This window comes from Sander lucioperca, chromosome 1, assembly GCF_008315115.2.
Source record: "Sander lucioperca isolate FBNREF2018 chromosome 1, SLUC_FBN_1.2, whole genome shotgun sequence".
Classification (NCBI taxonomy): Eukaryota; Metazoa; Chordata; class Actinopteri; order Perciformes; family Percidae; genus Sander; species Sander lucioperca.
Genome location: NC_050173.1, coordinates 50,641,088 through 50,667,970, shown reverse-complemented (window position 1 = coordinate 50,667,970; position 26,883 = coordinate 50,641,088). Strand labels below are relative to the sequence as shown.

The following is a 26,883-nucleotide window of genomic DNA, read 5'->3' as shown; positions in this document are numbered from 1 at the left end:
CTATCTATCGATCTATTTATCTATCTATCTATCTATCTATCTATCTATCTATCGATCTATCGATCTATCTATCTAGCTATCTATCTATCTATCTATCGATCTATCGATCGATCTATCTATTTATCTATCTATCTATCTATCTATCTATCTATCTATCTATCTATCTATCTATCTATCGATCTATCGATCGATCTATCTATTTATCTATCTATCTATCTATCTATCTATCTATCTATCTATCTATCGATCTATTTATCTATCTATCTATCTATCTATCTATCTATCGATCTATCGATCTATCTATTTATCTATCTATCTATCGATCTATCTATCTATCTATCTATCTATCTATCTATCTATCTATCTATCGATCTATTTATCTATCTATCTATCTATCTATCTATCTATCGATCTATCGATCTATCTATTTATCTATCTATCTATCTATCTATCTATCTATCTATCTATCTATCTATCTATCGATCTATCGATCTATTTATCTATCTATCTATCTATCTATCTATCGATCTATCGATCTATCTATTTATCTATCTATCTATCGATCTATCTATCTATCTATCGATCTATTTATCTATCTATCTATCTATCTATCTATCGATCTATCTATTTATCTATCTATCTATCTATCTATCTATCTATCTATCTATCTATCTATCGATCTATCGATCTATCTATCTATCTATCTATCTATCTATCTATCTATCAATCTATTGATCTATCGATCTATCTAGCTATCTATCGATCTATCGATCTATCGATCTATCTATCTATCTATCTATCTATCTATTCTATATGTTATAGGCCAATTCATTTTGGTAAATAGGCCTATATAGGCTAACTGATGCACTGTTGAACCACGTGGGCCCGCCCCACAGATAAGTCCTATAACATGCTCGCCTGAGCCTGTGATGGAAACTAATTAGTGAAAATGTGCCCTTTGGTGGCAGATAAATGGACCGCTGACTTCTAATATCGTGACTGGTCGGGTGTGTCGGCCACTCTGACAAAAGAGTTGGAATCAAACGGAGCTGACAGGGTTGGGACGTGAAGTCAACACATGCTTGGTTTTTTTAAAGGGATCTGGTGTGAAGTCCAAACATCAGGTCACAAGCCGAGCTGAAGCAGCGCACACTTAACACTCTGGTGTAATAATCATCCTCACACTTTCATCACTCACAGGCAGACCCTTCTGCCAGGCTGCCTCAGTCTGTGGTTGGTTCATCAGTTATATTCATAAGCTCTAGGCTATTTAATGTGCTTCTCTACAAAGCCATACATCGGGATGTCTTTCATTTTCAGTTAAAATGTGTAGGCCTAATGTGTGATAATGGGCTGTATTACATTTACTTCATGACTTTATTTGGACCAACACGCTCTCATTTGGTCTTTTTCATCACTTATTAAGTGTGGATGTCTCACACATCATAAAAAGTCCCCAAGAGCTGCTCGCTTTCTCACTTCATTTCTGTTCCCACGAGAAAAAAAAAGCTTTCCCATGGTCTCACTTCTAGGAGGCGTTAAAAGTCATCAGAAAGCCCGGAATACATTTAGCCTAATGCAATTAATAAACGGTAAAAAAGATGGCCATCCAGACTCATTAGATAACGTCTCAATATTTAGGAGGCTACTCCATGTACAGTACGTAGCCTAGATACATCATGAACTGTTCTTATAATAAGGCAACCGAAATATTTAGCTTAACCCTTTTACGGGTGATGGAGATGGATACAACTTTTTAAATTGATTTTTTATTGATGCTTAAATACACAAATACACAAAACATCATACACTGTCATTGTATGACAATACAGTTTTTCATACAAAAACAAGACACATACAACAAAAAACAAATCACATAAAAAACAAAACAAAGAGGAAAACTGTTCACGATCTCCAGAATGTGTAGAGGAGACACAGAAGCCCATCATTTTTTTGGTTATTTTTAATTATATGAAGTGATTTAAGGAGCAAATCTGTTCTATAGGAAGGCTGTCCCTTTGGCCATTTCTGTTAGATGGATACAACTCATCAGCAGGCTGCCTGTCCGATGATGTCATCTTTTGTAAAGATAAGCTATAGGTTATTGGTAATAGTGTTGCCTTTAATATTATTTGTTATATGAGTTATTGTAGAGACACTTCGCTATCTGATCACTGTTTAAAATGTAGTTTCGATTTTATCCATGGCCCATAATGAAGTTAGCTTGGAGACCATTTTCGGCTAAGTGTCGTCACTCACACTTGTCAGCCAATCAGAGGCAGCATGAGCTCTACTTATAGTCGCCCACGGGCGACAGGAGGCTGTTTGAACTGCTGCAGCCTCCTGTCAGGACCTTTGGACCAAACACTGCAACATGACCAGGACACTACAAAACCCCAGCCTGGAAGATGGCAAGAGAAAAAGGGTAAGAACTTTACATTTATTTATTTAGTAGCCTACTACTTTCAAATACTACTTTACTTTCATAAAGCAGAACTAAGCTGTTAATGAGAAACAAAATTAGGCTGCCAGGTTTATCAATGAAAGGAAAGGAAAGGAATTATTACAACTTTTAACTGCAGGCATGATAACCAACAAGATTTTTCGCAACCTGACAACCCAAGTTGTACTTATCAATGGCTTATAACTGTAATTAAATTGTTTATATATATATATATATATTGGTATAATAAGCATAATCCAGAAGCCTTTGCCTTTCATATAAGCCATTTCTGATTCCAATTGATCAACTACAAGTCAAGTTATTTGTTGTTCCTACAACTTAAATAAGCGACAAGACTTTTGTCAGCAACTGTATATATATATATATATATATATATATATAAACAATTTAATTAAAACAATACCTGTGACCACAACTTCATACTCACACAATGCGGTTCACCTCTTTCTAGGTTCTGAAACCAGTTGTGGAAAAGAAGAGAAGAGACCGAATAAATCAAAGTCTGGCTGAACTGAGAAGTTTGCTGTTGAATCATACGTCTGATCCAGTGAGTCATGTCAACAAAATCCCATCCAGCCTCTATACGTATTTAAGGGAGTTATAACCTTGCAATAATGAAATATATTTCTCCCTTGTTTCACTGTTATCACCCACAGCGGCTGCAGAATCCTAAAATAGAGAAAGCGGAGATTCTTGACTTGGCTGTGGAATATGTTCAGAAGTTGACAGGTGGGAAGACGCCGAGAAATGGTTAGTCAGACACAATTAACTTGTTTAAATGTATGACATTTTTCTGCAGCAAATCAAGGGTTTCATCTTAATCTTAAACACTCAAGTTTTATCCCTCGCTTTGGTGTCTTTTCTTTACTGCAGACTCTACTGATGGTCACGTGAAGACTCATGCTCCTGTGGTCAGCCTTCATCGTCCAGAGTCCAATGCTCCTAGTCTCTTCACCATTGAGAGTGCAGGCTTTCAGCAGTGTGTGGCCCAGCTGAGCAGCTACATGCACAAAATAACACCAGCCCAGAGAACAAACCTGCTCGAGGGGCTTAAACATCACACAGAGAGCCAGCAGCCAAACAATATTAAACCAGACTTCAACCACAGAATGACTGAGACTGAGACGGCTAAAGGACCAGATGGAATATGTGTGGATGCCATTTGCACATCTGAGAGGAGGTTTCCATCTTGCTCCCCATTTCAGCCTCACTCTTGCTCCACACCGTGTCACGACTATCTGTCCCCTCCTCCCTCTCCCTGGCTTTCTCCTTCTTTTTCCACATATGTCACCTCTCCTCCTTTCCCGTCATTTACCTCTCACTTCTCCTTCCCCCCGAGTCTGTCACCTCTGTCTTCCAACACCTCCTTCTTTAGTTTCTCGCCCACAGCTCCTCACACTGGCCCTCCTGGCCTCCACTGCCCCCCTCTCATCACACTGGGACCCCCTCCACACCCTGCACAGAGGGAGGGGTCACCAACAAACTCTTCTTCATCCATGTGGAGACCTTGGTTTTGATGAAGTGGATCAGAGACTGAAAGCTGAGAACAGCAGAGCAACCTAGTGGGAACTAGCTGTAATCGTCTGTGGAGAGGATGAAAAACTCTCCATGCTGAGAATGTATAGTGTACATATCCAAATTTCCTATATTTTGTATGTCTTTTCTAAATAAAACTTGTACTTGAACCGATAAGTCTCAGTTTGTAAATGTATCTACTGTATATCTAATGATACACTCACTGTGAACAAATTGCAGGTTTTATGTTCCCTCACAGGCCTTGATTTCACTGATCAAAAACTTTATAATATTTACACTTATATCAAAATCAAAAACTTCGGTAACACTTTATAATAAGGGTACATGAAATATCATGAATTCATGCATGACTTCATGCATGAAAAAGCATTGATTCATTCATGTAGTACTTAATAAACTATCAGTAATGTACAATGCATGACTTAATGCATAAATAAGATATGATTAATGGTGGCATAATCAGCAATCATCTTTGTGACCCCTCAAATAAGAAACTTTTGTCAAGCAATTTCAGCTGTACACACACTTAAAAGTTGGTAAAAAGTAAAATTCATAAATATTGGGTGAACATTGTTCTCAGGCATTCATGTTTTATTGCCTTATATTGTTGTGAATAAAGCAACTATAAAAATCTGCAGTACACTGTATTTTGTGTAAATGCATGTATCATTTTGCCAAACTACTCATTTAAGTCTTAATATATGGACCATTATGCCACCATTAATCATATCTTATTTATCAATGTTAAAGATGGAGCAGGTCAGCACTAATAGGGCCACAAACATGATGAAGTAATGAAGAAGTCATGTTTAGCTCGTCATGATTACAACACAACAATTCAGTCACTTTAACTGCAGATTTACCATTGACGAAGACACAAACATCATTAACCCTTGTGTTGTCCTTCTGAATCCAAATTGAAAATTAACACTTTAACATTTTTGTCACTTAATTTAATTTTCTTTTCTTCTCTTTTTTGACTTTTTTTTCAATGTTTTTGCAGCATTTTTTGACGTTCTCTGTGCTTTTTTCCCACTACCACCACTATACACTGACAGCAACTTATTACCACTATTTTTACACTCATTTTTGGTCAATAAACCTCATCTAGCCTATATGAAATTATATCTAATTTTTGTGTTAAAAAAACGACAGTATGAATTATTTTAACTAATATTTAAGATCAGAGGATGTTGGATAATCCCAGACTGTCAAAGTTTAGTCAGAATAATGCTACAAAATGAAATAAAACACTCAAAAGTCAACGATAGTAGTGAACTGATCCTTAATTTGACTTGTTGTTCATTCTTGCCTGACAGAATGAGCTACCATCCTTTTAACCACATTTATTGAGGAGGTATACCCTTCTGATTGACGTTTTCTGCCTGATAGAATAAGCTACCTTCCTTTTACCACTCTTATTGAGGAGGTAGACCATCCTGTTCGACATTCCCTGCCTGACAGAATGAGCTACCCTCCTTTTTACTGCATTTATCAAGGAGGTAGGCCATTCTGATAAATATATATATGTATATATACTATATATACAACTCATTATTTATTTTGTGCTTACAAATTACAGTTTCATGTGTTCATTGTGTATTTTTTCAACATAACACAGCTGCACAGCACATGCTATATCAATGATTAGGCATTGAATAATAACTTTTATTTATATAGCGCCTTTCAAGAACCACAAGGACGCTTTACAGAATTAGAGGTTGTAGGCTGTGGTAAACAGCTGGTGTTTATATCTAGGCCTATATACAGTATGCTATAGTGATGGTGTTTTTTTTAAATCCTTGTATTTTTAACTGTGCTCATAATCAGTCTATCTGTGTAACATGTGTAAAATGTTCACTGTGAGTTCCAGCTGTGAAATCATTAGCAAAGTCAGTAAAAGACTTGGCCTAAACTCAACCTAATTGAGATGAAGTGACAAGCACCTACAGGTAGCAGGTACAGGATGTGAAAATAGTGGCAGGTTTAGAAGATGTTTAACTTTTGGCCCACAGAGGGCAGCACTGACACAGAGTAGTCACGGAGCAAAGTAGGTGATCTCCATCCCTCTCTGACCTCTCACAATGAGGATAACAAAAGGGGGCTGTCATTTGGGCGAAATAAAGGATGTCATTGAGCTATTCTATCAGCGATAAGCCCAAGATACACAATCATCATTCTTCTCTCTTCTTGTGTCTCTCAATGCTCTCCCCACTCTTTATCTGATAATCAAATCTAGATTGCAAGCTTTGAATATTTCCAGCAGGGAGGCATCGACGAATTTGGCTTGAGAAAACAGAATTTACATGATGGAACATGTCTTTGGATAATGGTTACTTTCCCCCTCTTTGCTCCTCTTTGCGCTGGAGAAGCTTCTCTGTGTGCGAGTGCCATTAGTTATGAGGTGGCCATTGTTCTCTGTCAGAAAAATGAGAGGGCAGGCACATCACTGGGAGCTTGATTCTCCACGCTGTCTCACTGTGTGTTTTGATCATCCTGCACAGACATATGAAAGCAGAGAAGGTCACTCACGCCGGAGAGGACGATTGCTGCGGCACGGCACATAATTAATAGGGAAAGAGATCACCTCTTGGAGTGACCTGACAATGGTTGAAAACTCCTCGGCATTTTCTGAGGACACACTGATTAGAGCTGATCCTGTTACCCTCTCTAATCACTGTTTTTGTTTGCCTTGAATGCACCCATGCATTCCTGATTTGGAGAAAACTCGAGATGTGCTTTGGAAATGTCACGGGTTTGTCATGGCCTGCTGGATCTTTAAATGCCTTTGTGTAGGTGCATTTCAAAAATGGTGTCTAACACTTTGAACACACATGTACACCTTGAAAGTATACACACAAACACAGGGCAGGTGCTTATCATGAAAGATCCAGAAAAAAACAGAAATTCTACTGTGGATCTGGATGTGACAAATTTATCATGTCTAATTTTTGATTGACTTAAATACTTCTGAATTGCCCTGATTCAGTAGTTCTTTTTACTGTGACAATATACACCAATAAATCAAAATTTCCAGTGAGATATTTCCAGATTCTCTTCCTCATTCCATAGGTCCTAACCAGCTTGTATTTAAGTCCAATAGCAGCGGATTGTCTTACACAGAGGGCAGAACTAACTTCTCTTGCCAACATTTACGTAAGTGCACCAATCCAAGACCATTTAAGACTGATTCAGACACTTTAACCTACTTCCAGATTAAGAAGAGCTGCCTTGGGGTAGATTACAATTCAAGGAAAAGGTCACAGAAGGAAATTATTTTGGATTTATGTGCAGTACGGTTTGTAAAAATCTTGAATAACATTATGCACATTGTCCTTAATACCTTAATAACTCAAATGCGAATAACCAGATAATAAACTGTTCAACAGATTTTCTAAGCCTTGAAAAAATAAAACATAAAACATTTAACTGTCTAGTATGCTGTCTATTTGTATAGGAGTGACTGTGAATTCTTTTGGAGTTGAGTCAGTTTGTTTGACTTAGCTTGATTTTGGGCGAAGGTCCATGGACACAGTGCTTTTTATCAGTCAGATTTGAGGACTGCTGTAGACTCAATCAGCATCCCCAGAGAAAGACTCCTCACTCAGATCGCATGTCAATACTCAAGAATGTAGATCTGTCACTACCCACAACTAAATATCATTTTTCCTCCCTTTCATTTCTCTCTCTTTCCCTCTCTTTGCAAGGCTCTTTGAAGTAATAGTGAAAGGATCCCAGACTGTAGCAAATTACCTGAGGACTGAAACATTTTTGACATAAGTCCTGAGAGACGGGGCGAGCCACTTTTCCTGGCGGCCCCTTTGCCGTTTTTAATCTGGGGCTGAGGGAGACAGCGGCGCTGACAGAATGATGGGACAGCTGGACGTGCTTCCAGGCCAGTAGCAACTGGGCAAAAGAAAAGCCAGGAGAAGGGCCACTGCCGACATCTCACCACAGAGCCAACAACTCAGGACAGCAGACAAGCAGGATGGAGCATGACAAGTGTCCACGGGAGACATCCAACTCTTTGGCCCAGACTGAAAGATCTCAAAAACTACTGGATGAATTGCCGTTCAATTTTGTACATACATTTGTGGTCCCAAGAGGATGAATCCTGTTTACTTTTTTACTAATTTACTAGTTTGTGTGATGTTGTTTCCCTCAGGATGAAATGTAATACCTTTGGTAACCCCCTGGCTTTTCATCTAGCGCCACCATCAGGTCAACTTTTCTGTTTGTCCAATACTTCAGTTTATGAAGAAATACCTGCAAAACTAATTACATTCCCATCAGCCTTAGCAGCTAATTGGCAAATGCTAAGCTAAGAGAATGAACATGATAAACATAATACCGGCTAAACATCAGCATGTTCCTATTGTCATTGTGCGCATGTTAACATGCCAATGTTAGCAACAATGTGCCTAAGTCAGTCCCTCCAGAAAAACGTGATTATGCGATCGTATAATTCAATGCATAATCAGCCAAAGTCTGCATATTTATGTGGGGGCCACATTTTTTCAAATACACCGCACTTTCACCGCATAAATTGCCGATTTCCGCGCAAAATATGCGGGGCTTGCATGATTTCATAATCCCCGCATTTTCGTTGCAAAAAAGTCACACATATATCTTAGCAGAAAGTTGAAAATGTTGCGTTTACTTCACACAAGAGCAGCTGTTTTCCCCTGTTGCCATGGGAATGTTATGAAGTGACGTAATTACGCGACGTGAACATCATCGAAAAGCTGCAAACCCTGCGATGAAGCCATGATGAAATCGCAATTTTTGCAAGTTCCCGCAATTTCATTGCATGAAATTGCATAAATAACCCACATATTCCATTACATTTTTTAAGAAAACGTGCCGCATAATCAAGGATGTTTGCCCGCAACAATCACAAAAAATTTTTTCTGGAAGGACTGCTAAGTACAGTCTCACAGAGCTGCTAGTATGGCTGTATTCTCTGAGATGGCCTTCAAGATGGCGGACCAGATCCACTTCTGGTTCAAGTGAGGATCGAGGAGTGAGGACATATCAAATAAGAGACTTGAGATGTACCCTTTGTCTTGTTTCCAAAACTTTTGGGTTAATTGTGGCTTATTTGGATATACATTTTAAAGTAATTGAGAAAGAAACCTAAAGCAACATTTTATTTATTTAAATCATTTTATTTGTTAGGGACCATGTACAATTTTTAACATAAATGTTGCTATTTGATACATTGTACCAGAGTTAGGCTAATTTACATCTGCAGTCCCCAGGCAGGGTAGCCTAGAAATCTAGACGCACCCTAGCGGCAGCAAATGTAATTTGCAGCCAGGGTCAGTCTAGCAACTCTCCGTTGGCTTGCGAGCTGGAAAAACCAAATGCTGGTCAGGCCAATCACGTCGTGTTTAGAGTCGGTGGGCGGGCTTAACATAAGGATGCAGAGTTGCGATGGTTCCGCGTGAATTCCCTGCTACTTGAAAACAAAGAAGATGGCTGCTGCTGCTGGCGAACAGCGGTCTTTGGAATCGGCTTTGGCCGCGACTCTGGAAGACTTGGAGTTCAGCTTTTCTTTGAGAAAAGAACAAAGAACGGCACTGAAGTCATTCTTAAAAAAGGAAGATGTATTCTGAGTTTTGCCAACCGGACCAGAGCACTGCTAGTTGATCTATCAACTAGCGTTGCTCTGCTTGGTTGTAGAGCTATCCTATTGCGTGCAGAGACAATTTGAAGGACAACTGTTTATCCCGCCCCTCGGATTAAGCCCTGCCAATGGTGAGTTCCCCAACATCTGGATGTGGGTCTGGCTTGTCAGGCTATAGGCAGGGCACAATTTAAATCCAACAGTAAAAACATGACGACATCTAACAGAAACAACAAGATAGATCACAAATCCTACATCAATATAATGCACATTGAGACACACACACACACACACACACACACACACACACACACACACACACACACACACACACACACCCACCCACCCACACACACACACACACACACACACACACACACACACACACACACACACACACACACACACATACATATACACAGCTGTTCAGCACCATGTTGAAAAAAAAAGAAAAGAAATAAAAGTAAAAAAAGTAGAATGTTAATGGTTGCAGAGTTAATTGTTTTTTAAATAATGTTTTAATTGAAACTGTCCAAAGGTCATGTAACGGAAGGGTACAGTGCAGTTATGTATGGAGGCTGTTCTGTTACAGAGCTAACAGAGCGGAGATAGACAAAATCATGTAAACAGATGGGCGCCAAGCCATGTAGAATTTTGTACACTGTGCACAGATTTGAAAATGCAAAATGCGCTTTCAATGAGAATCAACAATTACAACAATCGGTAAAACAGCGTTTTCAGGAATTCACTGCTCACAGCTAATAGCCGTAAGACTTGAAGCAGGGGGAAACCAAAAGTAAAAAAAATTCTGCCCACCAGCATCTGAAGCTCACTAATTAAATTAGCGTATTTCCCAAAATGTCAAACTATTGGTTTAAAATGTAAAACCAAGTTGCAGGGACTTCATATAAGACATTTGACTTAAAACAAAGAAAGGAAAAAACAGGAAATTAGAGGTCATTAAATTCAGCTCTTTGGTGGACAAAGACATCGGAACATCCCAAAATCTCTCCAGGAGCTTTATTGTCTCGGCAAACATGCTTAAAGCAGATAGGAAGTAACTTGAGCCAAACAGGAGGGAATCAAATCAGACATCGCTAGCTTGTTTTTCAGGGCAGGACAATTATATTTGACATACGGCCCTTTTTCACTCATGCATTAGTGCTCTCCACTTTCATGGGCTGCTATCACATTGGTCCAGTGGTTAGTCTTTCTTCCTCTTGATTTTACAAAGTCATTTTGCTGGAGATGATGAACAATGGCCGCCTTTTCAGAGATCCTATAACCTTTTCTTCCTGAGGGACTCCGCTGCAATCAAGTATGCAAGAGTGTATTGTCATTCGCTTGGCTTGTGCTGTCAAAATTGTAATTTTTCCTGCACTGCTTAGAGATATCTTTAGATTCAAAGTGCAATTCATTGTCAACATGATCTCACCTGATATCAGGTCTCTATTGGCTTCATCACATTGCCATATGTTTTGCCAATTTTTTTTTAACTTGGGGTTTTACAGAAAAGTATCAAGAATCAAGCCTTTCCTGTCTGTCTGCCAGTGCTTTCCTGTGTTTTGTGTTTGGGCTCTGGAGCTGTCCACTTTGTGTCTGGGAACATGCATCCTCCTCAGCCTTTGTGACCCTGTCTTCCCTCCCCCTTGGGTGGGCTGTGACCCTGCTAGCCTGCAGCTACCGCAGGTTACCAACTCTCACCCTGGAACGCTTGTAATCCCGGGGATGTACTTCAGTACACGTTATGCTCTTTGCCCCTTTCTAAAATTTAGTAAGAACCTCACAGGTCACAGGTCATCGTACAAAACAGAAGATGCAGATAAAAATAGCAACTGATACATAGGTCATCTAAAAATACTAGCTCCTGTCCATTCTCATTTAGAGAATACTTTGTTTTGCCGGCAACCTTTTGGGAACTTTTGACATTTTGTCCTGATGTCACCAAAAACAGGACTGAGAGGCCGTTTTGTTCGCAGAAAAAGAGGCTAGATGATGCAGATGTCTTTTTCCACGTATGTAACCTCATACTGCTGAGAAAGTGCTAGAGTGCAGGAGAGAGTGTGTGTGTGGACATCAGATTCTCTGGGCCCTTAAGGGGCCCCCTGCACTGACTAATAGAGCAGTCTGTCCTTATCTCTACCATGTAAGAATTCCACTGGGGACTGCAGTGTCTGAAGCCAAGATTTTGAACAATGTAGAGCACACTTAAGAAAGGTCTAAAATTAGTCCCATTAGCAGTTTTGTTTGATTCTGTATTATGGCTTCATTTACAGCAGTTGTACCACTATCAAGTGGAGATAAAGGGTGTGATAAAAGATGACAGGTACCTTGGTGCACATGTTCCAAATTGTTCCAAATTTACCACCACAGGACAAATCTATAATCAGAAACTGATGTTCTTTTAGAATAGAGTCTAAACTAAGACGGAACAAACAAATCAAGCCAGCATTCAAGACATTTATAGACTTCTCACTCATACATTACGAGCATGGAAAAAAATGCTTTTTTATTAAGGCATCACAAGTTGACACCTGGCAGCGACTGGTACAGATGAGCAGAGTGTGCTCTGTCTTGGGAAGTTGGAGTTTCCCGCTGCGGCTCCATGCAGGAACAAGCACTGAACAAGAGCTACAGTAAAAGAGGAAATTACATACCTTCACTGCCAAATACCTGCACCCTCTCTGTGCTGGTAGTCATCATTAGCAGCACTGTGAAGGGTTTAGTGGCGTCACACTGATCAGTGACTGACCGGATAGCACTGACTTTCACTAACCACGCTAGCAGCATGGCTCTAGGGATGGCAATGTCAGTCAGTTGGTCTACCACTTTGATCCAGACTCAGTCAGCTGTATCTCTATCTCTCCATTGCCGTAATTTGATGGATTGCAATGACATTTTATAAAGACATTCACGGTCCCCAGAGGATACATCCTAATGACTTTGACTAGCAAATATTAGCATGCTAATGAACTTAACTAAGCTGGTGAACATGGTAAACATTATAAATGCTTAACATCAGCATGTTAGCATTGTCTTTGTAAGCGTTTTAGCAGGCTGACATTAGCATTTAGCTCAAAGCACCACTGCCTTTGTACAGTCTCACATAGCTGCTAGCTGTAGACTTTTAGTCTTGATTTCTTTAATTACTCTGTCACATACATAAGCACAGATTTGGATTTCAGGTGTATTTTTTTTTTTTTGCCAGATTAGGATTTGCAGTTTTTTTTTTTTTAGCTCATACTGGCTCCTGGTACAATTCTTAACACGAGAAAGGCCTTTGCACTCACTCACGTTAATGTTTCCCTAACTGTGTGTGATATCTAGTGACGTCTGGAAACATCGTCACAGCACACGCTGACAGGCTATGCAGGCAACAGGTAACATCTCAGTTGTTCCACGTCACAGTCAGAGATACGCTGACACTGATAACTACAACTGAAGTAATAGTGTGTCTCTCATAATGTTTAAAACAAAACATATATATATATATATATATATATATATATATATATATATATATATTTCAGTGGGGACGTGTTTGTGTTCTTTCTTTTAAGCAGAAATGCACACTAGAAAATCGATGCAACAGTCTCTGGATGTCTCCTTTTAAATCCCGTTGCCTCCATCCTCACATGCAGCCTCTTACAGCTTTAGGGACATTTAGAGATGAGCACGCTATCTCCCCCTGAGAAGTGTTGCGTGAGACGGTGTGTGTGTAGTTTATCAGAGCTTTTTTTCTCTCTCTTTTCATCCAGCTCCATATTTGTAAGTCCTTCATAAAAACACAAATGCCTCCTCTTGAATAAGACAAGACTTATCTGTCATTCAGACTCCCCCTCTATTTTCACTGTGGTCTAAATGCGTGGACCACCAACCTCCCTACTCCCCGAGTACTAAAGGCAGGGAGATATGATGAAACAGATGAGATTCTGCTCAAAGCTACGGGACCTGGTGGTACTTTGTCTGGCCCATCTAGATCTCTCTGATAGGGTGTCACGATAAGTAACATGAAAGTACCCTGTCATCAGCTTTTTTCTTCTATTTTTTTTTGCCCTACAACATCACAGCACAGAGAAGCCTTCATGCTGCAGAGAATAGACTTTGGCACGTTACTGCTTTTCAGAAGCAAAATAGAAACATGTTGGCTAAATGAGCAAGAGAGAGCTTTCACAAAAGGCTGTGCAGATGTCTGCTCCCATAATTATCTACCTCATTGGCTCTTCTGTTGTCGTATCCATCGTAACCATGTACATGGGCATATTCTCCATTACATGGTCTCTGGACAGTCCAAAGCTTGAGGCTATCAGTACTATTTTATTATGGATCTGATGCTCTGTCAGATTCCAGCTGATTCCAGGAGGCCCTGAGTTCCAGCCTGGCACAGGAACTCAGGGCCTCCCATGCTGTGATTTGTGAGTTGCAAACAGTGTGGTCCTGAGCTACAGTGCCAGCAGATTTACACTCTCCGTCTTCACCCTTAAAACAGCATTTCTTCAAAGTTGGCTAATCTTGCTTTTTCTGTTGAAAACAATGATGGCTGCATCACCTGCAACTTTACTGTTTTGGTTGACAGTCACTGCTTATATTTATTGTCTGCAGCAGGCAGCTGTTTTTGAATGGAAAAATACCCTCTGTAAACTACCTGCACAGCACCAAACAGCAGACAAAGTTAGCAACTAGCTAGTAAACATAGTGGAAAAATTAGCACCAAACAGGAGACAAAGTTAGCAACTAGCCAGTGAACATAGTGGAGCAATTAGCAGCTAAAGAGTCAGATATTTTCCTTCCGAGTTGGTGGAGACCAAAAACAGAGCTAAAAGGAGTGTGAATATTGGACTTACATTAGTCGGGGGGGTCAAAACCCCAACTCCAATGTTGCCCTGTGTAATATTTATGTGATTAAAAAAATTTGAAAAAATGAAATATTGAGTTTATATTAACCTGTAATGGACTATTGGCCAATGAAACCAAAAACATCTGCAAGTATGTGAGAATCTTTTATTATTATTGTTTATTGTAATTTTGGTCTTGTATAGCCTAGTCTATATCCTTCACATTCCACTTCTGGGATTGCTCCGGTGCTGCAGGAAATTCCGCCGGATGCATGTATTTTCCTTTTCCTACCGCTTTCTTTGTGTTGGAATTTTATAGTCGGTGGATTTATGAGGACTATAGTTAACTGCTCCTCAGATCTCTGCAGGGTAAATTGAGACAGCTAGCTAGACTATCTGTCCATTCTGAGTTTTCTCTCACAAAACTATTTAGCAGCAGCTCTATGCGGAGTTCAGCACCGCCCATGATGATTTTGATTGGTTTAAAGAAATGCCATTAAACCAGAGCACGTTTTCCTCCCATCCCCTGAATGCTGTGTGGAGTAGCCAGACCCTCCTTCAGAGCGCTTTGGAGGAAGGTCTGGCAAAGCGAGACTATGCATAGCCAGACCTTACTCCACAGCGCTGCAGAGTAAGGTCTTGCTCCTCCACACATACATTGTAGGATAAGAGAAAAAAATGCTCAGGGTTGTTTGAATTTCTTTAAACCAATCACAATCGTCTTGGGCAGCACTAAACTGGCCTCAGCAACACTGGCTCTGCAAAATGGTCTCAGGAAGGAACTTTTTTTGGTGGAACATATGCACCCCAATAAAAGAAAATGCCATATAATATAAAATGAAGTAAAATGTTCACACAATACAGTAAAGTGAGCTATGGTTAAACGTAATTTGCTCTTACCAGTGTATTGCCCTGTATAACGTTATTTTGTCCACAGCAATCCTGTCACAATCGGTCCCAAAACATCCCAGTAAGAAAGTAAATGCCATAACGTTAAACATTCTTTGTACATCTTTACCATTATTCCCTGAAAGAACCAAGCAAGCCTGCCTTGTTGCACGGTCCAATGTTTCTTCAAAACTTGCCATTTTCAGCATAGCTTGCTAGTTTGTTTTTGTTTCCCGAAACAAACAGTTTTGCAAGGCGAGGGACATCCGGTGGTAAATGATAGGCTAGGGTGTAACTGACCCTTTAACATTGTTCTTTTCAGGTGTACCAACCATGACTGATAAAGGAACACTATGGGCTTCTCAGTGCAGCCACCACTCACTGTCCTGTTACCCCTTTGGCTGCACCTTCACTAAAAAACAACCTTTATTCCACACAGTTCTTATAAATGTCACTGTGAAGAGAAACTATTTTTTTCAAATATCGATAAAGTAAGATCTCTAGTATCTGGCACTGCTTGTGCTTTACTTTAATATTTACATGTACATGCAAGATAACATTTCCAGCTCACAGTATGACAGCTTGCTTGTTGACACAGCAGAAGCTGAATGAATGTGTAACGTCTGCCGCTCTGCAGACATTTAAACAGGCTCCTATCAATGCTGTTATGATTATACACTGCATCCTTCTGGGTCAGACCAAAGGAATGAGGTGGTCCCTGTGAAAATAAACATTAACTGCGAGATGTATTACACCCGATTGTAAAACATCCACCAATGACAACATAAACCCTCACCTATCTTCCTTCAGGGCTCGGGATTGTAACTGCTATTGTGATTGGTCACCACAGGTGAGGCATGTTGAGGAAACAGCATGCCTTTTTCCTCCCAGAAAACTGTCTTTGTTTGCCTCTGACAGGGGGAATGTGTGGCTAAGCATCTATGTGGCACTTTGAGCGCTTGAAATGAGTCCCCTGTATTTTCCTAATGTGCACAGAGAGGCACTTTGATCCTCCCCAGCATGAGGTTGTCAACCATCTGAGACAAGCTTGTCCTGGCTCATTTCTCTTAAAGGTAACTTCAATCCATTTTTCAGCCATGCAGGTAAACTGATTGTATTTCCTGTCTGTTTGGCTGCATAAGCCAAGACTGAAGTAAAGCGGAACGAGTAATGTTTGATGCAACTTTTACTTCTGAATCCTACACTTCTCTCTTCGTTACACTATCAAATCATGCCCTGTCTTTCTTTGTCCCAACAAATGTTTCTGGTTTCATAACACAGAGACTTGACCTACCTAGTTGGCAGCAGGCTTCTGATCACCTCACTGATAAGTTTGAATCCAATAAAAACACACCTGGGTTAGTGAAGGCGCAGAGCCAACCAGACAGAAGCACAGTAAACATTATTGTGGGAATATAAATGGCCCTCCGCTCAAACACTGGAACATTTGAACGACTCCCCAAACTATTCTGCCGGGTCTTGAGGCTTTGAAGTCTAATTTCTGCCCACTGAAGCAGACAATACTGACATCTTCATGGTTGAGGCATGGGAAATGAACTTGGGAAGCACAGGTGAAACTCTAGAAAGCTTGAATATGATATTTCCTGTGTTCAGCTACTCTATTCTTGGCCAGATCTGTATGATGATTAGTTACTGGGACGTGGAGAGGTATGCATGCCTTCTGAGCAGGAGGAAAAGGAAGAGAAGGCCAAAGCTTCATTAAACCCTCCCTGTGTCCAACAACTGCAAAATCTATGTATTCTTGGTATACCAGGTACTGGAATGTGAAGGTTTCTCAAATAATCTAAAGGACCAAGGTACGTTTTAACCGTTTGTTTCACTGTATTCAAAATTAATTTGTATTCAAAATTAGAAACTGTGTCAGAAAGTTTCCTTTGAAGGGTGAATCTTCTTCCAGTCTTCCTTAACTCACAACATGTCACCTGCTGCAGCTTCTTGCTCTGGACTTTTTGTCGTTGTCTTTGACAGTGGGGTAAATGCAGGCTTTTGCAAAAATGAAGGCATTTTTGAGGCAGACTGATCAACCTCTGAATGAATGATAAACTGGGAGAAATCAGCAGTCGGAAGCAGCTGGTTGGGATGGATTTTGTAAATATTGTAAATTATGGTCCCATTTATTTTAAAATTGACAATAAAGCGGGGTATGCTTTAGGGTGGCGCTTCCTTGTGATTGACAAGTCTCTACCGCGTCTAAGGTGTCTAAGCTTAGCAATGCATATCCATGGCACTGTGTGCATTTAAATAGCCTTGTGTTTGGGTGTAGAACTTTAACCCTCTCACAGTTTGTTTTCAGTTTATGAAAGTTAATTGCAACATTGTGCTTGTCTAAAAATGCCTTGTTTAGCGTTCGGTTGCACCTTGAAAACCAAGCTGGCTAGCTAGCGCTAGGGTTAGCTGGTGACTTTGCCGATTTTCAACCGGCTCTGTGTCACTGCATCGTGAGCAAGCAAAAAGTCCGCCAAATGACACCCTTCAGCCAGTTGAAAATCTGAAAAACTGACTCCAAAAAAGCAAGGTGGCGAAAGCCAAAGTGCCAAACTCGATGTTCAAACCGTCCACAAACCAATGTGTAATGTCACGGTGGCTATGTCCACTTCTTTTATACAGCCTATGGGCTAGTTTCATTTGTCACATGAAAATGATTTACTAAAAATGACAATTAATAATGGCACCACCTCAGGATCAGTTCGTTGAACCTAAATACTATTAGTAGTGTGTGGATGTTTGTGTCTGAAAATGGACTCTATTACTATAAAACTTGTTTGTTCTATCTAGTCTTGTGTGCTGTTATTTCAAGGTGGAGTCTGTGGCCTGGCTGTGTTAAACCGCCCGCCTCGTTGCCTCTGTAGTGGAGCGATGTGTCTTTCCTGGCCAGGGGATTTCCTTCTTCCAGAAGCACTCAAGGTTATTACTGTGGAGGAGGATCTGAGCTCTGCTGCAACGCCTGTTTGAAGTTCCCCACAATACTTTGTGCTGCTGCACTCCCAGAGATCACAGCCAAAGCAGCCACACCAGTGACCTAACACACTGAAAAGTCAATCATATCTTCTCGTTTCTGTTGATAAAAAGTCAATTTTCAATGTAATCTGAGGTTACAATCATCATGACAGCTGTGTAAACTGTCTGAATTCACTTTCATCCGCAATTTACATCACACACACATACTTTATGTATTAGTAATGTAGTTATGGAATGAAGAGTTTGGAGCGTAATAGATTACAGCTCTATTGCTTCACATTGATTCCTCTGAAGTGGTTGTCTGTTTGGCTCAGACTTCTTTTCTTTTCTACAAAACAACTGGGACTCAAGCAGCACTCGCTGGGGCTTGTCCATGTTTATCCCTGTGATTTATACAATGTAACTATGTAAGAGCTACAGATTAATGTACTGTATGGCAAAGCCCTATTTAAATTCTATCTGTGCAGCAATCTTGTCAAAGGAGATATACTGTTCACAATCACTAGACACACTTCTGGAACGGAAAGGGAAATTATTTTTGTCTCTGTAATTTAAGGATTACTTGGCAAAATATCACACTAACCCATTAGCAATAAACACACTCTTATTAAATACACTCTGACTCCGCTGCTACAGCCTCACTTGGTCTGATATGACATAAAAATAGCTCTTACAGCTTCTGGATTATTAAATCGGCATGGTTTAAAAATATGATAACACAAAGGGTAATTATGACCTTGTTAGCAGTTGAGGTTGTCCCGTCAAATGTTTTACCGATGTATCTTTTATAAGATCTACAGGAAGCTGAAGTCCTGAGGTCACGCTCAGGATAGCCCCTGTTCCACTAGCTTCTGAAACTCAATGCAATCTCTCATTCAGCATTTCTGATTTCAAAATTAAGGAAAAAAGTAGAAAAGTTTCTCATATTCTTCATAAGACAAATCGGCATACGCTACAGGACTCGTCATTAAAATTTGAAACCTTTGTGATTTTATCAAAGTTAAGCTTACAAAGTTACAAAGTCACAAAGTTAAGATTACTTTGTGAGCATACAAAAAAACTACAGCTCCCATGAAAATGTACCATTATCGTATTATGTTTTTTTGTCCATATCCATCAACTAGTCTATTTTCTTTGTTATTTTCCTCGACTTTTTTGCTGCAATTGCTGCTGTCTAAAACACTTAGAGCTTCCGCTGCTCTCTGTCCAGCCGTTATTACAAACATGTTCCTCGACTTGCCCATGGACTCGCCTCTTTTGTTGAGCTGTGACGCTAAGGTCTAGGGCTTATTGGAAATGATATTTGTTAAAGCAGCTAAAAAACAGAACATTTGAATAAACAATTATATCAAAAATGATGGTAGATGGTGAATACAAATGACTTTGTATGTTCTTATTTAAAGGACAATTCCGGCACAAAATGAACCTAGGGGTTAATAACGTGTACCGAGTCGACCGTTCTCTGGGATATGTTTTCATGCTAATCAAATGTGACCAGTTTTAGCGCAAACCGCTAATTAGCTTATAATGCTAGTCGTCGGGGCACAGGTAAAGTAAAAAGAAGTCGCTATGCTTGAGCTGTTACTGATTACTGATTGCACGGCGTTCGTCGTTCGACTGGTCGTGACTGTTTTCCCAAAATAGCGCCTGCCTGTATACGTGAACGGTACTGTCTTTATAAACTATCTTTTTAATAAACTGTCTGTACACTTACAAAGTTCTCAATGCTTCGGTTTACATGTAGGGACCCTAATAATGCTACCGTTGAAGTGTGGTGCTATTTTGAGCCTTGTTAGTGGTATAGAAATAGCGTTTTTTACCAGTGCCCCAAAGCTAACTCGCTGTAACTTACCCAGCACTCTTGATGTGTCCATGTTGTGGTTCTTGTTGCTGCCCAATCCGTACTGGAAACATATACATGCGTAGAACTAATCGGGTTTCTGGTACAGATCGGGTACTGACAGTCCCATTCATCTCGCTCTCAGTGAAGTTGCTGAATGATGGCATCTTTAAACAACTGGAAATGAACAGAAATTCATTGCCCAATTATTCCCCACTTGTGGACACAGTGGGCGCTGTTCTGCAAAAAGTTACACAGTTTCGCTTTAAACGCTTAATAATCATATACTTATCTTTTGTCGTTTAAATGAAATTGCTGCAGTAATCTGATAATCAAAATCACATCACAACCAAATGGCATTTGACATGAAACTATTTGGGAATAAAAAGATATTTTTGTCTCACACTTCACTGCTCTCAAGCAGAAAAACAATGAATGACTGTTTGTCTTTGATAATGATCTATTGATCTTCTACACACACTAAGACACTGTCAAACTATGAAAATGAGCGACTGATTTGAAAGCTGAATCAGTTTTGGCATCAGTCTTTGATGTTCCACGTGCATCAGATCTGTGGGAGCCTCCCTGCAGGATTAAGCAGTCAATCAAGCTGTGGAAAGGTTTTCTTAAGTGTTTCTGTTATTACCTTAAATCAAGCAGTTGCTGTTTTGACCCAGAGGATAACAAACAACATCCTTTTGAGCCTGTAAGAATGTTCTGTGGTCGCAGCCAGGAATAATTAGTGGTATTCTCCAGGCCTGGACGTTGGCCAAATCCTGGCATTTCATCTGCCACTGTGAGCAAAACGTACATTGGGTTCAAATAAGCTGAAATGGGCAATAGACGTGCAAGGTTTCACGGTAAATTCTTCTCTCATATCGTTTTTCTCTCCCCTGTCTTTAAGTCGCTCGCTCTAAGCCCTCTTTTCTCTCTTTCTTCCCTTGTTTTGTTATTTTACCTGGAGGTGCAGGTGTGAAAGGGTGAGGCCGTGGAAAAACATTCGATTCCGTAAGCTTGTCATGAAGGAATCCATTGACTGACCTCTGCATCTTGGCACACAATGACAAATGGGTTTGCAATTTTCCGCCTGACTGAGGGGCAACAAAGCACATTTCCACTTTCACCGGTAGGCAGTGAGAGTACAGTCTTCCTTTATCATGCTCTTTAACCAGGCAGTGAGCATTACACATAGCTGGACTCTTTACTTTGGCTGTTTGCAGCTCTCATGGTCAAAATAGACAATTACACTGGGTATGATCTATCAAGACAAACATATTTAAGTGAACGCCTGACTTCACACAGTGAGGTAATCTGTTGATGAAGAGAGGGAGGTTTGTTTTTCCTTCTTGCATCAAATATTAAGGACTACTCCTAAATTTAGAGAATCTTTGATATGTAATGTAAAACATAATGCAGCTTTTCTTTGTTTTTTTTTGTTTTTTTGCATTATTGATTGACATGAATCTGTGTCATTTAGATTGTTGGGAGTGTTTTTATGGCAGCCATAGGAGACACTGACGTACAGTATTATTATCTGATCCACTGAAGACAGCTGTGAAACTTAGAAATGACATGATATTTGCTGTTTTGTGTGATATTGTAGTTTTTACATAAGCTCTGAGGTTTTGTTTCATATATTGCTTATTTTACTGTTCTTGTTCTTAGGTGCATTGTTTATGATTGGTCTTTTATGAATTAGCTACACTGATGTCCTCTTGGAATATGTGATAGTTTTACTATGGTAGTGGCAGCATGTCTTTTATATGTTGTCGGCTGTGACTGACTTATGTTATTTCTTCACTGGACGGGGGCTACCAAACGGGGGTTCCTTATCACAACACATGCCCACTCCCATTGCTAAAAGTCTCCTTTAGCGTCATATGACGCGCTTTATCTAAACGCGTTTGGTCGGGACTATTGGCGTCACTTTTGACGCAGTTAGGTAAACGAAAAGGTCATGGGTGGGCTTACGTTTCCGTGACACGCGGGAAGAACGGGACAGTTGGGTTTAGGAAAAGAAGAACGGGATGGTTGGGTTTAGGTAAAGAAGAACGGGACAGTTGGGTTTAGGAAAAGAAGAACGGGACGGTTAGGTTTAGGAAAAGAAGAAAGCGACAATTTAGGTTTTTAGGTTTAGGAAAAGTGACACACGGGACACGATCCCCGGTCGCCCGGGTGAAAGTCCTGTGTTGTTTGACCCATCCACCCCCCCAACCAACCTCCCTACGCGGATTTTCGGGCTTTCATACTACTCTCTACCGTAGTCGCTCTTAATACTACATCATTTTCAAGCGCCATGTAGCTGCTGCTCTGCCCGGTGTGTTCTACACACACGCTGAAGGGCGCTTTTTTTGTCGTATCTGACGCTGAGAGCCGCTGTCCAAACGTCCGTATTTTATGAGTTGGGAGTGAAAACGGGTTTCTTATCAATACTATTATCAAATCAAATCTAAATTGTGACATGGTCATGCCATCTTTTGTATGTACAGGTGTATGCTGTATAGGAGTGTATGTTGTGTGGACCCCAGGAAGAATATCTTCTTACGTCTCTCGCTGTCATGAGCACGAGCATCTTGTCCATGAGTAGATCCTTTTGTGCGGTGATGTGGTTGGCGGGTGTTGTTTGGTCGAAAGAAACTAGTTCCTACATGAAACTGCTCACAACTACCACAACTACGGCTGATATCTCCAACACTAGGCATCTCACACCAAAACAGTTTAGATTATAAATAGTACTGCAGGTAAGATGAACAATATGTATCTTGGATTTTGGGGTGAATTGTCCCTTTAAATTAAATGGTCAATGGGCATGCTTTTCATCATGCATTTTCCAAATTCCATTTGTTTTTGATCACCATTTCACGTCTATTAGTCTTTTATAAAGCCAGTTTATGAAACTAAAATGACATTATATCCAAAGAAAAATAAATGTCAAAATGATAATTGCATGTCCTCGCCACTCATAGATTGTTCATAATGTTCTAAGCTTTTTACTCAGCTTTTTATTTCAACTATGCACAAAAAAAGTCTATAAAAGTAAATATTAGATCCATTAAGTTTATTATTATATTTAGTCCTGAAAAACATCCAACACATATGTTAAAATCATGCAGAGCTGCACACAGTTTATGTTGTATGTCTCTGTGGGATACATCCATCTTGTTTATGAGTATGCAGCATCGTTAACAACGGCTGGTAATTCCACGCTGCTAACCAGTGTTTTCACTGCTGATTGAATTGCTTCCAAAGCCTACAAGAATGTTTAAAGTAGAAGCTATGGAAATGAACCAATTGACCTTTTTTCTGACCCTAAAGATCTCCACGCCCTGTGGGAGCAGAAACTGTCAGGCGGCACCAGAGTCGGGAAATCAAAGGGATCTATGCTGTTATTAGAGACCTACTGCCACTCCTCATGGCTTCCACACACACATTATTGGCACACAGTTATCATTTAAAAAATAATGATTGAATTTTATGTGAGAATGACAAAGTATTTATAGAACATGTTGGCAGATTGTCCTGCCTTGGCTTGATTGCTACCAAAAATGAACCAGTAATCTATAAACTATGTGTGTGTGTGTGTGTGTGTGTGTGTGTGTGTGTGTGTGCGTGTGTCTGTGTGTGTGCGTGTGTGTGTGCTTGTGCGTGTGTGTGTGCCCTGGCGGGGCAGTCCAGCCGAGCAGTCCAGCAGGGCGATTATGTCCTGTAGGGATAACCTGTCATGGTGCTGAGAGTCTAATTGATGCCTCATGCTTTTCAGGGGGCAATTATAGCGCCCAAATGTCAAGACTTAATTTGTGACTGTGTAATGCGGACACATGGGCCAGAGGAAGGGGTGACACGGCTGCTCCAGAGGGACTCACACACTGGTTTGGTCAGCAGATGTGAAGGGCTAGGGGGTTACAGCAAGAAGAGATGGCGAAAACCTAAACTGAATGTCCCTTTTTTTTTGGAAGATAAATTATTTTTTCATTTAAAAAATGTAAACAATGCTTCTTTCATCTTGGTGTATATTTACCTGGATTCCCCTCAGTAGTGGTGTGTTTTACTTGAGTAAAAGTAGCAATACAACAATGTAAAAATACTTTGTTACAAGTCCTGCATTCAGTGAAAAATGTACTGACTTATCAAAAATATAAGCACTCATTACGCAGAATGGGTCCTTTCAGATTGTTATATTATTACATAGAATATTGTTATAGATGCATTAAAGCTGCACCTGTCCATATTCTTATATGAACAATGGCTCAAATGACTATGTGTAACGTGAAAGGGGTTACACGTAATTACAAACACACGAAGGATTGTCACTGGACTCTGCAGTTCCCCTGAGCTCTAAGGCTGCATTCACACAAAATCAGGCGTTGCAGCGAAAATGCCAGTCCTCCTATTGATTTGAATGTGGGTAGTGCGATAAACAGCAACCGCAAGGGATGCTGGGAAAGAAAACGCAGCGGCCTGCAGCCAAAAGTTGAAACAGACTCTTAGAAAAACATAACCTGATGTCATGCTGCGGTATCCTGGTCCTACCAGACTCTGGTCCATTTCATTTGTCCAGAGAGTCTGGCCACTCTCCATTGACAAGTGTTAACTTCCTTGAAGGCGGGTACTCTGTTGAAGTTTAAAACTATTGGATCTGTCCAGAGCCACTCTGGATCTGCCATAACCAATCACTAATATTTGGTCGTGACGGTCGGCTTAGCATCGCCAGCGTTCGCCTTAGCCAACTCCTTCACCACTAACGGAGCGAGCTGGAAAATCAAACTTTTTCCGAACCCCGTGGGGAGGAGGGCCACAACATCATGACCACCAACAAAACTCAGCAAAGATTGTTCTTGCTCGGGCTTTAACTTCTGGATATTCGGCAGCGTTGCCACAACGGACCGAATGGCTTCGCTCGCATCTTTCTCCGCCACCATTACTGAACTACAACTCAAACTAGCGCACAACCTCAACGTCATCGTTCTCAGCCACTCCCTCTGTTCGCTGATTGGACCGCCAAAGATTTGACCGGAGAAAACCCAAGAATATACCGCAAATCCAGAAGGAGTACTGAAGGAAAATGAAAATTTAGCGGAAGTACGTAGGAAGGTGGAGCCAGGCTAATGCTGCGGTGGGCAATCACGTAACTGGCGAGTAGATATACAAACGAGCACCATGGGGGAAACCAATGAAGACAAAATGGGCCTTTTAAATGATACTGCCGCACCACAGCACAACCCTGCGCTAATCACAGCAACGACTGATTTAATGTGAATGCAGCCTGAGGAACCTTTTAGTTTCCTTCAGCTCATTCATTTGGTTTTACTTTACTTCACTTTTTTGGTTCACTCTTACTGCTCTAATCAAATGATCATGCTTTTTTTTTTAAATTTATCTTAATCTTCAAAGTAACTAGGAACAATGCGTGTGATGTATATTTTCTCTCTGAAATGTAGACTAAAGTAGCACCAAAAGGAAAACACTACTTGAGTAGTGTACTTAGCTATTACTTATGTGTATAAATATTATTTTCAACCACTGCCTCTCATGAGTGAACTTCGGGAATTTCTGATATGTTCTTGACGTTCAGAGAATAATATTGTTGTGGCCTTACACACTTCCTGTGGTTTGTATTTCAACAGATCATATATTTATATATATATATATATATATATATATATATATATATATATATATATATATATATAGAATATAAATGTTTTGTAGTTTTATCAACCAAGAACTTTACTGCAAGATGATTAAATGTTGAATTTTACACAAAACACAACCCGTTATCTAGATAGGTGTATATCACAGTCTGTTATATAACTTCAGTCATATCCCATTTACCTCTTGTTGACCTGTCTCTGTATCTGCCTGCTGTATTGGATGCATCAGATGCCTCCTCCAGGTAGGCTACTGTGTGTTCAGATCCCTTTAGCTAAACAAAATGTCACTCAGTTGCTGGCAGGTCCTGCAAACGCACCACAGAGCGTCACCATGCGTGTCTTGTTAGAACCGAGAGAAACTACAGAAATGACAGTGCCCCGGCTCTTTCTTCTTATTTTTGTTCCCCACAACACCTAAACACTGTTGTTTGCTACTAATGTCTCCATGGAAATGCAAACAGAGGAGCATATTTTCCACTGGAGCTGACAGCTTGCGATGTGGAGTGTCAGTAAATCAGGTATGCTGCTCTAATTGCCCCTTGCGGAAGGCAGACCACAAAATCCTCTTAGCTATGACACTAAAAATGATTGAACTCAACCGGAGTACAATGCAGCAAGTAAGAAAGATGATTTTGTTTTCAGGCCACAAAACACGAAGGATGGATGGATGATATTTGGGATCACTGGCTGCAGATTCTTCCAGAATCCCTCTCTCTCTCTCTCTCTCTCTCTCTCTCTGGACTCGGATGAAAGCCCAAAAGTATCAAGTGGATAACGCTATACTTACACTTCTGCTGTAATCCCTATAAACATACATGCAGCTCATAATTTGTGCGCACAGCAATTTACTAAGGAATAAACAAACAACAAAGAGCCTGAAATCAATAGTTGCAGGATTCAAATGACACAAAGCTGCAGACACCATCCCTGCGCAAACACACTCTTAGAAGTGGCCACGGCTTTAGAGCACCAGGTGAGCTTCTCGGCACCTCCCCTGTCTTCCCCAACGTGGCCTTCTAAATATAGAAATTATGCTCTCTGATAATTGGGGGCAGACAACA

The 26,883-nt window shown here is 40.3% G+C and overlaps 1 protein-coding gene across 1 annotated transcript; it reads left to right on the top strand.

The window, feature by feature from the left end:
* Nucleotides 1-2,344: 2,344 nt before the first annotated feature.
* On the top strand, nucleotides 2,345-4,081 carry her11 (hairy-related 11). Its single transcript, XM_031280110.2, has 4 exons — nucleotides 2,345-2,425; nucleotides 2,916-3,011; nucleotides 3,121-3,214; nucleotides 3,338-4,081. Exons 1-4 carry the CDS (start codon nucleotides 2,375-2,377, stop codon nucleotides 3,979-3,981), a joined length of 885 nt encoding a protein of 294 aa, XP_031135970.1. The 5' UTR covers nucleotides 2,345-2,374; the 3' UTR covers nucleotides 3,982-4,081.
* The last annotated feature ends 22,802 nt before the right edge of the window (nucleotides 4,082-26,883 follow it).

Excerpts from the sequence above, each read along its gene's own strand:
- her11 (XM_031280110.2), top strand. The coding sequence starts at position 2,375 with ATGACCAGGACACTACAAAACCCCAGCCTGGAAGATGGCAAGAGAAAA. Across the intron at positions 2,426-2,915 it reads AAGATGGCAAGAGAAAAAGG|GTTCTGAAACCAGTTGTGGA; the intron begins GTAAGAACTTTA and ends ACCTCTTTCTAG. Across the intron at positions 3,012-3,120 it reads TGAATCATACGTCTGATCCA|CGGCTGCAGAATCCTAAAAT; the intron begins GTGAGTCATGTC and ends TATCACCCACAG.